The following is a 14,984-nucleotide window of genomic DNA, read 5'->3' as shown; positions in this document are numbered from 1 at the left end:
AATGAGTGAAGAAAGCCGAATATATTTGGAAATAAAATCAGAGGAAGACCGTGGAAAACCTGGCATGATTAAATATTTCAAGTGCTTGTGATTAAATATTGCAAGTGGTCAGGTTTTAAGTCGGAATAATCGGCGGGTATGTATGTATGAGGAGACGCATGAATGTGGAATAGGCGAAGATTGTTTGCAAAGACAGATTGGTGTAGCGTACCACGGCGGGGAAGCGGCGTGATGGTTAGTAAGTTAGATAGTAAAAAAAATTCCTTGGTAAATACCACTATTTGGTATTAAGAAATGGAAGTAGATATTAACCAAGTAAAACTTAAATTTAAAATAAATTAATATTACCACAAAGTGACTCCCGAAATAAAATTTAAAAAATGTTTACATACTGTATCAGTAAGTTTAAAATAATAATAAATGTATATTTAAAAAAAAAAAAAAAAACAATGTATGTCTTGTGTTATTGTGAAAACATATACATAAATTTTAATAAAATATTATTGAAAATAATAACTGTAAGGGATTAATTTCTAAAGCGCTGTTTTTGTAGAAAACAAACTTTTTTCTCTGTCAGTAAATCTAGATTTAAATGTTTAAAAATAGGAATTATATGTAGGCGGAGTGGGATCAGGTCAGATCTGGAGCCTTTGATTAAGATTCTGCGACCCTAAACCACAGGACCACAATTCTACTCGACCCGATAAAGGTCAATTAGGGTTGTTTAAAAATAGCTTTCACCGAATCAAATAAGAAAATGGGGATTAGTAGACTGAATTCAGCAGGGTTGAGTTGTTTTTGACGATTTCAATTATAAATAAGAGAGTTTATAATTAAACTACTTATAAGCCCCAATTATTAAGGCTGACTAATCAATAGCCCGCAACTTAATTCTCTTTAAACTCGGGTAACATTTAACGTCCGCCTCCATAGTGTAGTGGTTAGGGCGCTAGGCCACCATGCTGGAGGTCCCGGGTTCAATTCCCAAGAGGGTCTTAATAAATATTAGTGATTTTTCCGTCTAATGTTTATTTAATATGACCCTGGACTGGTACCTGAAGCGGAAGGCTGATCACCTTTCCTTCGTGTATTTAACGATCAAGATAACACTGCTTCTATACGATGCAGTGCCCTATGCACCATTGAGGTGCAGATGCGGATAAGGAACATTTAACGTAATTGCAAGTTTTTCACGAAAAAAATATATGGTTTTGAAAAGAAAAGAGCGAATGAAGGTTAGGAGTTAAAAAAGTAATTTAATTTTTACTTAGTAAATACCACTGTTTCTTAAAACTTACCGTGTCATATGTTTCAACACATGCATTCCGCAACATTTTCAAAAATTATATTTTATTGAAAATTGTTTGAAAATGATGTTGAATGCATCGAAGCACGTGTCACAATAGATTTCAAGAAATATTAGTATTTACTATGTAAAACTTAAATTAAAAATGGATAGATTTTACTACAAAGTAACTACTTAATCAATTAATGAAGTTAAATGATAAAAAATATTCATACATCAAGTTCTAATAAATATTTTTAAAAATTGGCTTCTTCCGCAGCCGATCGTGCACTGACTTTGCATATTTGAGAGTACACCCTTCTTGAGAGTACATCCAGACTCGCCCACATCGCACTGTACGGCCAACTCCATGGTAGACGACTCACGGGCAGACCACCAAAGAGATGGGTCAATAAATCGACATCGCAGGAGGCTTATCCCTCTTAAAAACAGGCCACAAGGCCTACAAGATGAAGAAAAAGAGGAAGACCCTTTTTGTATATTTGAGACTACACACTTAACCATGTACCGAACACAGTACGGCCATTAGAATACAGAATATAAAGTAAGCGGTTAATTTAGTACGTTTTGGATTATTATAATTTTAGAGTGTTTGGGAGCCACAGTAACGGCTATAGCGCCGCCCGACGCCGCGGCGCCGTTCCTTGTTCCTACAGGGGTAATTTCTGCCAAGGGAGGAGGGAGTTTTTAAGGGTAGTTTCATGTGAAAATTGTATGGGATGGTCTATTATGTGAACAGAAGGGAGAGCACTACACTCTCCGTACAATGTCGCCCTTAGAACCCACTCAATACCCTGATGTGTACGGATTTATTATACATCTAGCTGTACCCGGAGATGTGTTGCTGTGGCTCAATATGGTTAAATGAAAAAAAAGACTATGAATTTGTTTTTTTAATTTTATGCTATTTTATTTAGATATTATTATTTTTTTATTTTACATAGTTATAAATTTGTTTTATGTTATTCTAAATAAACATATATGTAGTTGTTATTTCACTTTATATTTCAAATATGTTTAATACCAAAATGTTGTGGGTGTAAAATATTTAGGCAACTGTCAAGAAACACGATGTCCACTTAAAGCAATGTTTAGTATTGCGTATTTTTCTGTTACGTTCAATAGATGGCGCTGCCATTGTGGTTAAAATCAGTTTTTTAAACATGTTAAAATTTCAAAGCAATCGGTGAATAACTTTCTATGATTTTAGATGTTAAACAAATGAACATTTATATTTTTTTAACAATAAATTTAAGTCCTTAAATATAACCGTACGTTAAATAAATTCACTATGTTAGTCTTTTTTTTTTAATTAAAAAAAAACAACTTTGCGCTGCAAATTTATTTTTTTGTAATAACGAACAAAACGTGTTTTAAATCGAATACTTTTTTATTTAATAATAAACTTTATTTTAATAATCGAAGTGATTTTGACATCTCAACATAGATGAAGAAGAATATGGATGTTCACCATTTTACCTGGAAGGAAGAATAAATTAACTGAATTGAAAAAAAAACAATTTAAATATTATATTGAAATCCATAGAAGCATGTTTATTATAGTTGTACGCATACGTGCCAACGTCACAATAGAGGCATGAAGTATGACATGGGTTATTTTCCTTTGAGTTTTCCGTCAAAATAATACAGACAACGTAGACAAAGATAACGGACAGGTTTGATTCAATACTAACCCTAATAATATATTAGTGGTGCGGTATACGTCACTCACGTGGAAACAAGTGTCATGATCAAATAAAAAAAAACTATAAAAATACAAAAATACATTCAGAAAAATTATTGAAGAGACCAAAAAAATCATTCATTCGCCACAGAATAGTTGTAGTATACTTAATTACAAAAAAACATGTGGACATTTATTAACTTTGTGGTATGGTAATATAAAATCCTCCTTATCATTCATCCATTACTTTGTGTAATACCAGTAAAAAATTCTACTTCACGACTTCCAGATTCGGAATAACCATTCCCTCATCAGGTCATATATAGACTTACTAACTTACTGACTTAACTTTACGCCGCTTAGTCGCAGGGGTGGGCAGAGAGAATAATAAGTGTTTGCAAACATTCTTCGCCTCTTCCATATTCATGCGTCTCGTCATACATACCCGCCGATTATTTCGACACCTAACCTGACCGCTTTTAATTATTTCACACACTTGAAGAAAAACTTATTTTAATTTATATTATAAAAAATGGCATTTTAAGCAAACAAAATCAACTATATCAAATGTTACCTGTGGTTAAATAAAATTAAGTTGCAATTTATCGTATATTGGGCCTTAACTTAGTGGTTGTCAAAACATGTGATTTTACTACTAAGCCGACTACCGATAAGTCGGCTAAGTGTCCGATTTGTCATTTTACCCGACTAATGGTGACTAGTCGGTGAATTATTAATGATCTAGGCAGGTATTAGACATGTGGATATTGAATAAATGATGATGAAAGGAAATGAAATGATGGTAAACGATATTTATTATTACATTAAAATTTAATAGCGAATATCGTGAATGGTGAGAAAGTAAAATAATAACTTATCGTAAATGGTATAATAAAATGGTTAAAAATACATTATGCATTGTAATTATCGTTGCGTCAAAATGATAATATAATGATAAAACCAAAATAATGATGGAGTTGTAAAGGTTATCTAGTGAGGATTACAATTATTGTTTTTGCTCTGTATAATTATAGAAATATTTTACAAAACAAAAAAACGACAACAACAAAAAAAACGTGTTAATTATCACATATTTTTTTTACGAATGATTATGGAATAGATAAAACAATTCAATTTGAAGAAAATAAGTGACACTTCACTAAGAATTGGTCAAATTACAAGCTGCATAAAAATAAATAATGTTTTCAGGCGTCTTCCAGGATGTAAAACAACCCGGTTAGGATTTTGCATGTATCTAAATAAAAAGATCTCTGCTAAATGAAATCTTTTTAAAACCAAACGTAGATGGCTACAGTCAACTCAAACATGTGATTTATGAAATACGAGTATGAATGAGATAAAAAAAAATAGTTTATGAGGACACAAGTTTTGTGTCCGACCGGATACAATATGTCTTTGAAAACACGGTAGTAAATACATTTGTAAAAAATCTCTTATTTGTAATTTACCTTGCACTTTTAAGCAGGGTTCAAACACTAAAGGATTTTTTTAAACAGGACTCGGGATCGCATACCCACACCCGTACAACCTTGTGTAAACTTTACTCTGGTCATCTGTGCAAGTAAGTCCCTTAAGGGAATCACGCCATTTTCCACCATTCTTGCTGATGTAGACTAGCCAGGCGTAACAGCCTCGTCACTGCAAAGGCGTGAAGGTAGACCGAACACACCGATATAATAATACAATGTATAAAAAGTGTTGAAGGTATTACTCTATGACCTTTAGGTTTTCTGAATCGAACGATAAACAGAGGGAAAACATTTATTTGTTGGTCTAATAAAAACATCTGAAGGCTTTGATATTCAATTACACCGTAAATAGCGAAAAACAAAATGGAATTAACCTTCAAGAAATTAAACATTTTCGAACCGAATAAGGTTTTTTTTCAAGGTGTTCTAATGGAATATACCACATAAAGAAAAGCAATAAGATAATAAAATAAAAACATATATTTTATATTAAATAAATATATTTCATTTGACTGGTGTTAATGGTGACAAATAAAAGCAGAAAAAGTAATATGGTTGTTGTTTTATTATATAAAATACAGTTTTACCAACAAAAAAATTATGATTTTAAATATAATAATGAATTAGTGATGTGTTGTTTCAAAACCATCGAGTTTGGTTCATTTAATAAACATTTTTTTAAATGATGATATAACTGAAAAAAAACTATCCTGTTACTATGTATGGTAAATGAAAAAATATAATACAAAGTAACGAAACAGTTATTTTAAAGGTTTATATTTGATAGGTTTATGAAGTTGGAATCAAAACTTACAAACGCCATTATTAAATACCATATATCTTTTAGATGTCGCAACTTGAAACGAATCATCTTTCGTCAGAAAAAGTCCACATCTATCAAAATTACAACTAACATGCGAAAGGAATCCAACTAAAGTACAAATACATACATATCTTTCAAAAATTAATTCCATATGGACGTTCAATAATGGGCAGAATGGTGAACGTTACACAAGTATATAAAGTATTCGTTAAGCAAACCAAATGCCTGGTCGAAGGCCCAGGGATGCTCAGACTTCCATCTTCTTTCAATACAACTATAGATCTTTTCATCTCAAGTTCGGACATCTATAATATACACATTTTGATATATCGTCACCCGCAGGGTGAATAATCTAGTGTGATAGAATTAAAAATATAAAAAATGACCATAATTGAACATGTAAACTGAATTTCATACATTTAAAAACGCTGACTAATTATTGACATTTCCATATTTGAACATTTCCTGAAATATTGATTCAAGGTAATAAAAGTTCTTGTGCGATTAGATTTGTGAGAAAAGTATGATTTATGGTTGAGTAAATAATAAAAACAAGTTTTATCTATCTCGACCTGATAAAAGTGATGACATACAGTCTGGCCAACCCGAAGTGGTGATAAAAAAATGATAAGTCTTTGAATAAACATGGAGGTAAGTGTTTTTGAAATTGAAACTGTTCAGGTAGAGAGCTAACATCGAAGTTGTATAATTATCGTAATACAATTATTAACACAAAATTAAATATTTTAACTCATTTCATGAACTGTATCGACACTGAAGTGCGTTTGCACCATGTTTTATAAATTAACACACTAATTTTACATTTACGTTTAAACTCAAAGTACCTACATGCATATACGACTTTATCATTAAAAATCAGTCCACTATTTCTGATTCAACTAAATTAATACAAACTTTTAAATTAGTACGAACAAAACTTTATAAACAATGACAGCTGTTTCGCACTGTCAAAAATTAATGGTTATAAAAAAACTATTACAATCAATAATTTGATACCCCGTGGAGTAGTTGGATAGAGGCTCGATTGCAAAACAAGCGTCGCGAGTTCGATTCCAGCCAATTGCAAAATAAATTCCATAATGTTAGAATAATGTTTATGGTGTAGAATTTAAATCTATCTTCATTATCTTCAGTATTCTACGTGCAGACAAGCCTCTAAAATAGAAGTTGTGTGGGTTATACCTAAAAAAAAACTATAAAAATAGAAACAAAAATTTCATTTTATTTGCTTTTATTATAATGTTTTGAGATTCAACCAGTAAACGCCAAAACCACAAATAATTAAATAAATTACCAAACGTAATATTATTTCACCATTCATTTACGCTCACCGAATTAAGATAATTATTAATATTTTATTTGACTGTTCAAAGGCAGTGGTTTTATTTGATTGTTCAAAAACTTTGGAAAATGTTGAAATGATAATATAAAACCTTGTGCCAAATACTAAATTTATAATTTTACGCAGATTTAAATGCTATAAACACAAACAATACGACTTACCTATCTTAATAATCGATTCAATGTCGCTTTTTTGTGATAAAACTAAGTATGATGATGAATAATTTTATAGAACAATGAACTCTTAGAAGCGCAATTAAAACATTACGAAAATACCTGAATGTCAGAAAATAAATCTGACTCCCAAGAAAATATGAGATGCCTTGATAATGCCCGATTAGCAATTTAATTTTGCTTTACAATTCCTACACCATATATAGCTTGGGAAATATTTTATCATCTGACCTTATTATTTTTGTCAACAGTGCAAATTTATACTTATATTTATTTGTTTATTTATCTTATTTCATCATACACATAATAGAAAATTACAATACTGTGCCGTTACAAAGTTTTCCCGTGTCGAGGGGTACATTTTACAATATTTTGTATTTAAAAGCATTGTTAACTTTGTGGTATGGTAATATAACACTCCCCATATTCATCGTTCGGTCAAAATGGTATTACACGAAGTGAACGATGAATGATAAGGGGAGTGTTACATGTTTTAAATCCTGTTTTAAACCCTGGTGATGACAAGGTTCTTGTCGAAACCGGCATATTAAAGTGTATTAATAATAAAAAAAAGTGGTTAAAACAAAGTTGTTTGATTTTATAAAGTTTATAAAATGTGCCACAAAGTATCTGCGAAAAACATTCAAGAAATTTGAAAAAATTGTTTACCCTGTCATAGGAAAAACCAGTGGTATCTCATAGAATAACGTATTGCGTGTGTTGTCTGAGAGATCGCATTAAGACTGCATTTAGTCAACTTTCAGCGTTCTTTTGCAAACTTCACTCTTCACTTCCATAAATAAGGGTTGGTACTCGGACTCTATTGTGTACTGGCAGTTTAGCTTTTGCAATAAACATAATCATTAATTAAAATTTTCCCATTTCAATCACTGAGTTCATGATGCTAAAGCCACACAGTAAATCTATCTTTGATTTTTGATAACATTTTAGTTCTATAACCAACCTCTTTTGGGGCACTAAGACATTGATTGATATGACTGCACTTTTGAATCTTAGAAAAAGACTATGTTGAGTACGGTTTAAATTAAAAGAAAGTAGATTAGTCGATTAGCAGAGAGAAAGGTGTAAATGTGACTTAAATTATGCTACTTCAAAAAAAAAACATTCAAGTAACTTACATACATTACGATGGAAAGGAAAGTAAATCACCAAAAAGTAATTAGAAATCTAACGTGTCTGTAATGAATAAAATAAAACATAAATCAAAAAGATTTATTTTTATAAACAATAATCTTTAGTTAATACAATGGCCAATTGCGGATCAAAGAAAGAAATAGAGTAAAATATTTAAAAAAAATACCTGAATTTTTAGCATTATTTATAATATCAAGAAAGATGTGTTGAGATGGTCTAGAGATGTGGAACGAATGAGTGAAGAAGGAACGGTGAACAAAATTATGAGTAGAATTTAGTTGAAATAGGAGCCGAGGAAAACTTATTTGACCAAATATATCAAATACTTGAAGGTGGTCAGTTTAGGAGTTGGAATAATCGACGGTAATGTATGAGAAGATGCACGAATGTGGGAGAGGCGAATATAGTTTGCAAGGACAGAGTAGAGTGACATTATATTCCCTCTACCTACCCCAGCAGTGAAGCGACGTGATGGTTAGTGAATTAGTTAGTTTTTAGTAGAATTTTTTTCACTGAGATCTTAAAAAAATCTTAAAAGTATACTAACGTACCAAAATAAATGTTTTAGTTGGCATTTTCTTGGAAAAACTTCTCGTAATATAATATATGCCCTTATTAGATATGGTATTTTGCAAAAATGATGCTGTATAAAATTTCCAAAAATATTATTATTTATTATAAACTCGTGCTTAGCAAAAAATTCTGGGAAATCATAACCATATTACATATATTCATTCGAACCCTTATCCGCACCCCAACGGTGCATAGGGCACTGCATCATATAAACGCAGTGTTATCTTGATCGTTAACACACGAAGGAAAGGTGATCAGCCCTCCGCTTCAGGTACCAGTCCAGGGTAATATTGAATAAATATTAGAGTAAAAAAATCACTTATATTTATTTGACCCCCCTCTGGGAATCGAACCCGGGACCTCCAGAACGGTAGCCGAGCGCGCTGACCATTAAGCTACGGAGGCGGACAAGATTATATATTAAGAAGAAAATTATGTAAACGACTGAAAGCTTGGATGAAATTTTTACATCTTTCTTCAGAGGGTTGTGTAAGAATGATACATGTGTCTACAACGCTACATGATAATATGTGAATATTTAACACGAGTAGGTTTATTTTTCGATCGTTGTAAAGAGGGAATGCGTTTATTTTTATTTTAAGACGTAAGAAGATAACACAAATCATGTTCACTCTCCCCCCTCCATTACAGGATGTGTGTGACGTATGAGAAATTAGGCGTATTATTAAAGGGTAGAAGCGCGGGAAGGCTGTCGACACGTCAAAAAAAACACCTTCAACAGAGAAAAATATTAAGCAATAAATCAATTCTTAAGATGCTATTTTGAAATCAGATCCACACGATGTTTTGAAATTTTTAGTATGGTTTTAAAAATGTTAAATTAGAAAACGTTGTAAAAATAACTGGTCAAAATATAAACTGCATAAAATTTAAAACCATCTTAATATGTTTCAGTTATATAAAAAAAATCAGTTATTAAATATTTTTTTATCTCCCGAAACGTTGCAAAATCGTTAACAAAAAATTATTTGAATTGTTTGTTTTTGTAAATAAAGAGTTTATTTTTTATTTTTCTTACTTTATAAATTATTTGTTCATTTGTTAATTTGCTTTTATGAATATGTATAGCAAATTTTACATCAATGAGTAACATTATATTATAAGTAAGTGGGAATAACCGAGAATCTCACTACATACGATAAGATAGATTAGGATTATAATATTATATTTACAAATGATGTATTGTACATACATATCATTCAGTAAAAAAAAAAACTTAATTTACTATCAAGTTTATTTTTATTATTTAAGTTTATTTTTTGATTTGATTTGAGTTGATTTTTTCACTGTAATATTTATTCAATATTAACATGGACTGGTACCTGGAGCGGAGGGCTGATCACCTTTCCTTCATGTGTAAACGATCAAGATAACACTGCGTTTATATGACACAGTGCCCTATGCACCATTGGGGTGCGGATAAGGGTTTTATTTTATATATTATAATTTACTGAATTAATAATAAATGTTCAAAATTTAGAAATAAACTTTCACTTTTGTTTCAAGTCCATTTTGTTAGTACGCATCTGAAATGCCAAGCAATAAAAAAAACGTTTTGTTAATCGATAAAATCATACGGCGTGTCATGTAACGTATATCTATGGTCAAATTCCCGTTTTTTAACCTGTACATTTCAACGAAAGGGTATCTTAGGGTGAGCGCAGGACGGTGCAAGGGTGATGCTTGGTACGCGTGTTATATTCTGTCGTTGATTGCGTTTTAAATATGTATGTAGTAATACCTCCCTTCACCCACCCTTTTCATTACTGAACTCCTGGCGCTGGAGTTGTTTAGTCGCACCCCGGAAGGCACCACCCCGTGCGTGAGAGGTCCTTTTCACCCTTCTAGATTTCCACCCTCGCCACTTATGACCGTGCTTATTGTTCCGTACAAGTTCTGAGTGTTGCCATTCAATAAAAAATGAAAAATGAAAAAATATATATTCAATAACATTTATATCTCACAAAAAGATATCTAGAGGAAGACCAAAAAATTCATGGATGCTGCAAAGAGAGAATATGGTTCGAAGACCATGCGGTGGCCTAGGTGACGTCCATGACAGAGAACCGAGGAACCTACGACCTGAGGACGAGAAGAGCTGACCGCAGCAGTCTACAGTCTAGAAAGATAAGTTGGGATGTAGCCAGGAAGAAGATGTATATCTTATAGAAAATTATATGGAAAATTATTTTTACTCTTTTATTTTTATCTCCTATGGTGACGTCATGATATGCATGCGTACAGTGGCGTGCATAGAGAATTGATTAGGGTAGGTAGTAAGGTAAGCTAGTACTACTTACTTACAGGCAGTTGAGGGAGGTAGTAAAGTAAGCTAGGTACTACTTAGTAAGGTAAGGTAGGTACTGGTTGTGCTTTTATATGTCACGCGGGTAAGTAAGGATAGTTATTGCTTTTCTGTCTTTATGGAATGCATGCCCCTGCAAATGCATTTGACAAGCATAAACATTTTTGTGGGTTTTTTTAAATATATTTTTTACAAAATATCAACGCAATACAATAACTAGTATTATTTAAATGACGGTCAAACAAATACGTTCATAATCTAACAACCCATTGCTTAATGATTGACTTAAAAAAAAAATAATTGCTTTTCAGAAGAGTTAAAGAAGCTTAACTGCGTTTTATTTTTACAAAATTTTACTGATAATCCTGAGAAAAGTTCTAAGCTATGCCCCCATTTATGTTCTTTTTATATTAGGTTCAAGCGTAGTTATCACATCTAAACTTTCTTGTGCTTTCATAAAATACGTATTTTATTTTTACGTTAGTATGACATGGCATCCCCGTTTCGCGATATGAAATTTCGCATAACGTCCCATGTGATCTTCAGTACATTCCATTTTATTCCTTTTGCCCCTTAGAAATACGGCCGAGGTTGGTATGTTCTTTTCAATGAGTTTTTTTCTGAGATTTTTCCATTAACATTGCAGACGCACTTATGAAAAAAGTCCTAATTAGCGAGGGTGTTGGGTTTCTTTTTGGAATTTCTTTCCCCATAAGGATAGGTACGTATTATATACATCAAAAATATTTTATTCCAATAAATGTTTTCTTTTGAATTGTCATATATTATCTGACTTATCTTTTCTGATGTGTCGTGAGTCGTATTAAGCATTCATTAGTCATTTAAGAATTTTAAAACATAATCTTTAAAATCTTGCTTTGTCCCTCTAAAATTACGCAGAATCAATCAGAAGATATTTTCTCAGTTTTTATGGATATGAATATGATATGAAATTTAATCTTATTAGTTAAACGATTGACTAATATAGAAATTTTTACTGCGCGAACCCAATATGTATTTTTATTACATACTTATTTACTTCGAAACTCTTAGAATCTAAAGTAAAACTTGTATCCTTTGGCATATCAATATTAAGAGTGACAAACATTTTTGCGTGTCGTTAAAAAAATATCACTAAATCGACACTTAAACTGTAGAGCGGCGAATCAAAATTAATGCTTTTTTTAACTTCTTTTTTTTAAATTGGTGCCGCAAAATTAATAATCATCCTATCGGAAGATGTTATAATTTTTGCAAATAGCGTCGAACGTCAATCATATTTGAATTAGACAGCTGCAGTATAGAAAAAAATTGATAAAACGGGCACAAATGTGTATCAGCACTGGCGGCAGTCACTTGACGGATATCATCTTTTTCAACTAACAGAAAAAAATCATTGGTTCAAATAAAGAGAAAATCCAAATATATATTTTTAAGTAAAAATATTATTGAATAACAAAATTGGATGATTAATTTTGCACCACCGTGTATATATTGATATATTGCTTATATATATATATATATATATATATATATATATATATATATATATATATATATATATATATATATATATATATATATATATATATATATATATATATATATATATATATATATATATATATATATATATATATATATATATATATATATATATATATATATATATATATATATATATATATATATATATATATATATATATATATATATATATATATATATATATATATATTTTTTTTTTTAACTTTGTTCAAAATCAAATTCTACTTTCTATTAATACATCAAACCTTCTCCTTCGTATTTTCAAAACAGCAAAAAAAAAACGATTACGAATCCTTATCTTACATTCAACACGACTCCCGTACAACGCGTGGCTGCAATATTTGTACGGACACGGGAGCCGCGTTCGACGCACAGAACGTACTAAATAACTATTATACCATTGCACAGTGTGTAATATGACTGATCTGACTTTACTTTTATACTTATAAGATTATAATTGGTAAATATTTTTTTTATTTAATAGACAATTGAAAATATATTTGGATGATAGATCGGTTGTCCAAACTTAAAACACAGTAAGGGGCATTTTTTTGTAGTATGTTTTTTTTCATTTTTGGACTAAGTAGAATCTACTTAGTCCAAAAATGCAAAAAAAACGTACTACAAAAAAAAATGTCCCTTTCTGTGTTTTGAGTTTGGGCAGCCGAGATGTTTCAATGTTTGAAAAAATAAAATAAAAATATGAAAAAACGATTAGTAAAGCTAGATCCTACCAAAATTCATTTTTAAATCGAGCCTGCGATACGTGCAATGAAATGCTTAATGAAATAGACATCAATAATGTTTCTTTTAATACGTTTAAAAGAAATATTGTTGATGTCTTTTTGACCAGTTGATAAATAAATGTTCTATATAGTTATACTTTTATGACAGTTTATTTAAATTGTTTTATTTTTAGATTACTTAGGTGGAAACCTATGATTGGAATTGTTATTTTTTTGTATTTTATCATATAATGTTATTTTAGTCGAAATATTTTGTTCGTTTTCCAATAAGAAATAAAAATAAAATAAAATAAAATAGATCAGTCATATTGCACACTGTGCAATGTGGTGGTACTTTTCACACCGTGTGCAAGTCTCGTGGTACTTTTTCGACGGAAGAAAGTGATATCTCTATGAACCCTCACCTGCAGCTCGGGAGGGCCGCCCTCGTCCCTGATGAGCAGCAGGTAGCTCTGGCCGTCCACCTGGACTTCCTTCTTGAACCGGCCGCCCTCGGGACTCTCCTCCTGCATGTAGGCGCCCGTCAGGTATCTGTGCACGAGGGCCGACTTGCCGCTCGACAGGGAGCCGACGATGCCCAAACGAAGGTCCGGCACCGCCCTCGACATGGTCCATTCTTGGCTGTTGACGAACGAATCTGAAAAAAGCATTTAAAATTATAAGTAAAATAAAATAGATTATAAAAAAACTGTGTAATTTGCTTTGGGTGGCGATTGTGAACTAATTCCAATATGCATCAAATAAGTGAAGGGTTTTGTTTTTTTTATATTTATTATATTATTTATAATATTACTTTTGTGTTTTTTATATTTATTATATTATTTATTATATTACTTTTTAGATACCCGTCCAATCGTCTGGGTGTCGAAATTCCGACTATGGATTAAAATATTTGTATTGTATAAATATTTCTTATTTCAGGTAAATATGAATATTTCATTACACCCGATACGAGTACGTACTGTACTATGGAATTCTAAAATGATTTAACACTCCGTGAAATCACAAAACATTCATATCTTCAAAATTACTCAATCAAAACTCGATTTATTAATTAATTTCTGAACTAAGTCACACGTAAATTGATATCACGCTCCAAGGGTTAGAATAATTGATTCGGTGATCGAAACGTAATAAGACGAGGATTTATAATATTCTTGAAATGAATATTCGCTTAGAAACGAGGCTGGCGGATTACGCTTGCCGACGATATTACACAATTAGTAAAATTAAAACTGATACTGAATAATTATACTGTCGAAATATAGTGTAGAAATATGTCGAAGTACAGTAAACATCCCTATAACGTTGAGATAGATACCGCGTTATCGGAGTGAACTTTATGTAGCGTTAACATTTTTAATTGAATTTTTACATTGTAACCAGCGGAATAGACTGAAACGAGGAATGCTGTGACGTTCAACAGATGGGGCTGCCATTTCGTTAAAAAAACCTGTATTACAAAAAAATTACCTGTCACAGGTGTCGGTATATATGATGACGCAACATTGTTTGATTTTTTTATGGTTTAATATTTGCAGAATATAACAATTGCAATTTTATTAATTATATGTGCATATTAAGATAGATAAAAATAAGCGCGTATTCGAATGAATCGTAGTGTCAAAATTTCAAAGTGATACGTCTATAACTTTAGGAGACTTTCAACAAACCAACATCAACATTTTTATGTATTTAATATATAAATAAATAAAACCCTTATCCGCACCCCAATGATGCATAAGGCACTGCGTCATATAAACGCAGTGTTATCTTGATCGTTTACACATGAAGGAA

General features: G+C 31.3%; 1 protein-coding gene across 3 annotated transcripts in view; it reads right to left on the bottom strand.

Moving 5' to 3' along the window:
* LOC148312429 (centaurin-gamma-1A-like) overlaps positions 1-14,984 on the bottom strand; it is a 309,281-nt gene that overhangs the window by 29,109 nt on the left and 265,188 nt on the right. For all 3 annotated transcript variants that reach the window (XM_088277267.1, XM_088277268.1, XM_088277269.1), the window contains one exon: positions 13,592-13,824. In XM_088277267.1, the coding sequence (XP_088133393.1) occupies positions 13,592-13,824 (233 nt within the window). The remainder of the gene's footprint in view (positions 1-13,591; positions 13,825-14,984) is intronic.

This window comes from Brachycentrus maculatus, unplaced genomic scaffold (assembly GCF_059751285.1).
Source record: "Brachycentrus maculatus isolate JH-2025_06_01 unplaced genomic scaffold, ASM5975128v1 h1tg000040l, whole genome shotgun sequence".
In the NCBI taxonomy this organism is placed as follows: domain Eukaryota; kingdom Metazoa; phylum Arthropoda; class Insecta; order Trichoptera; family Brachycentridae; genus Brachycentrus; species Brachycentrus maculatus.
This window is presented reverse-complemented; position numbering and strand designations above follow the sequence as displayed.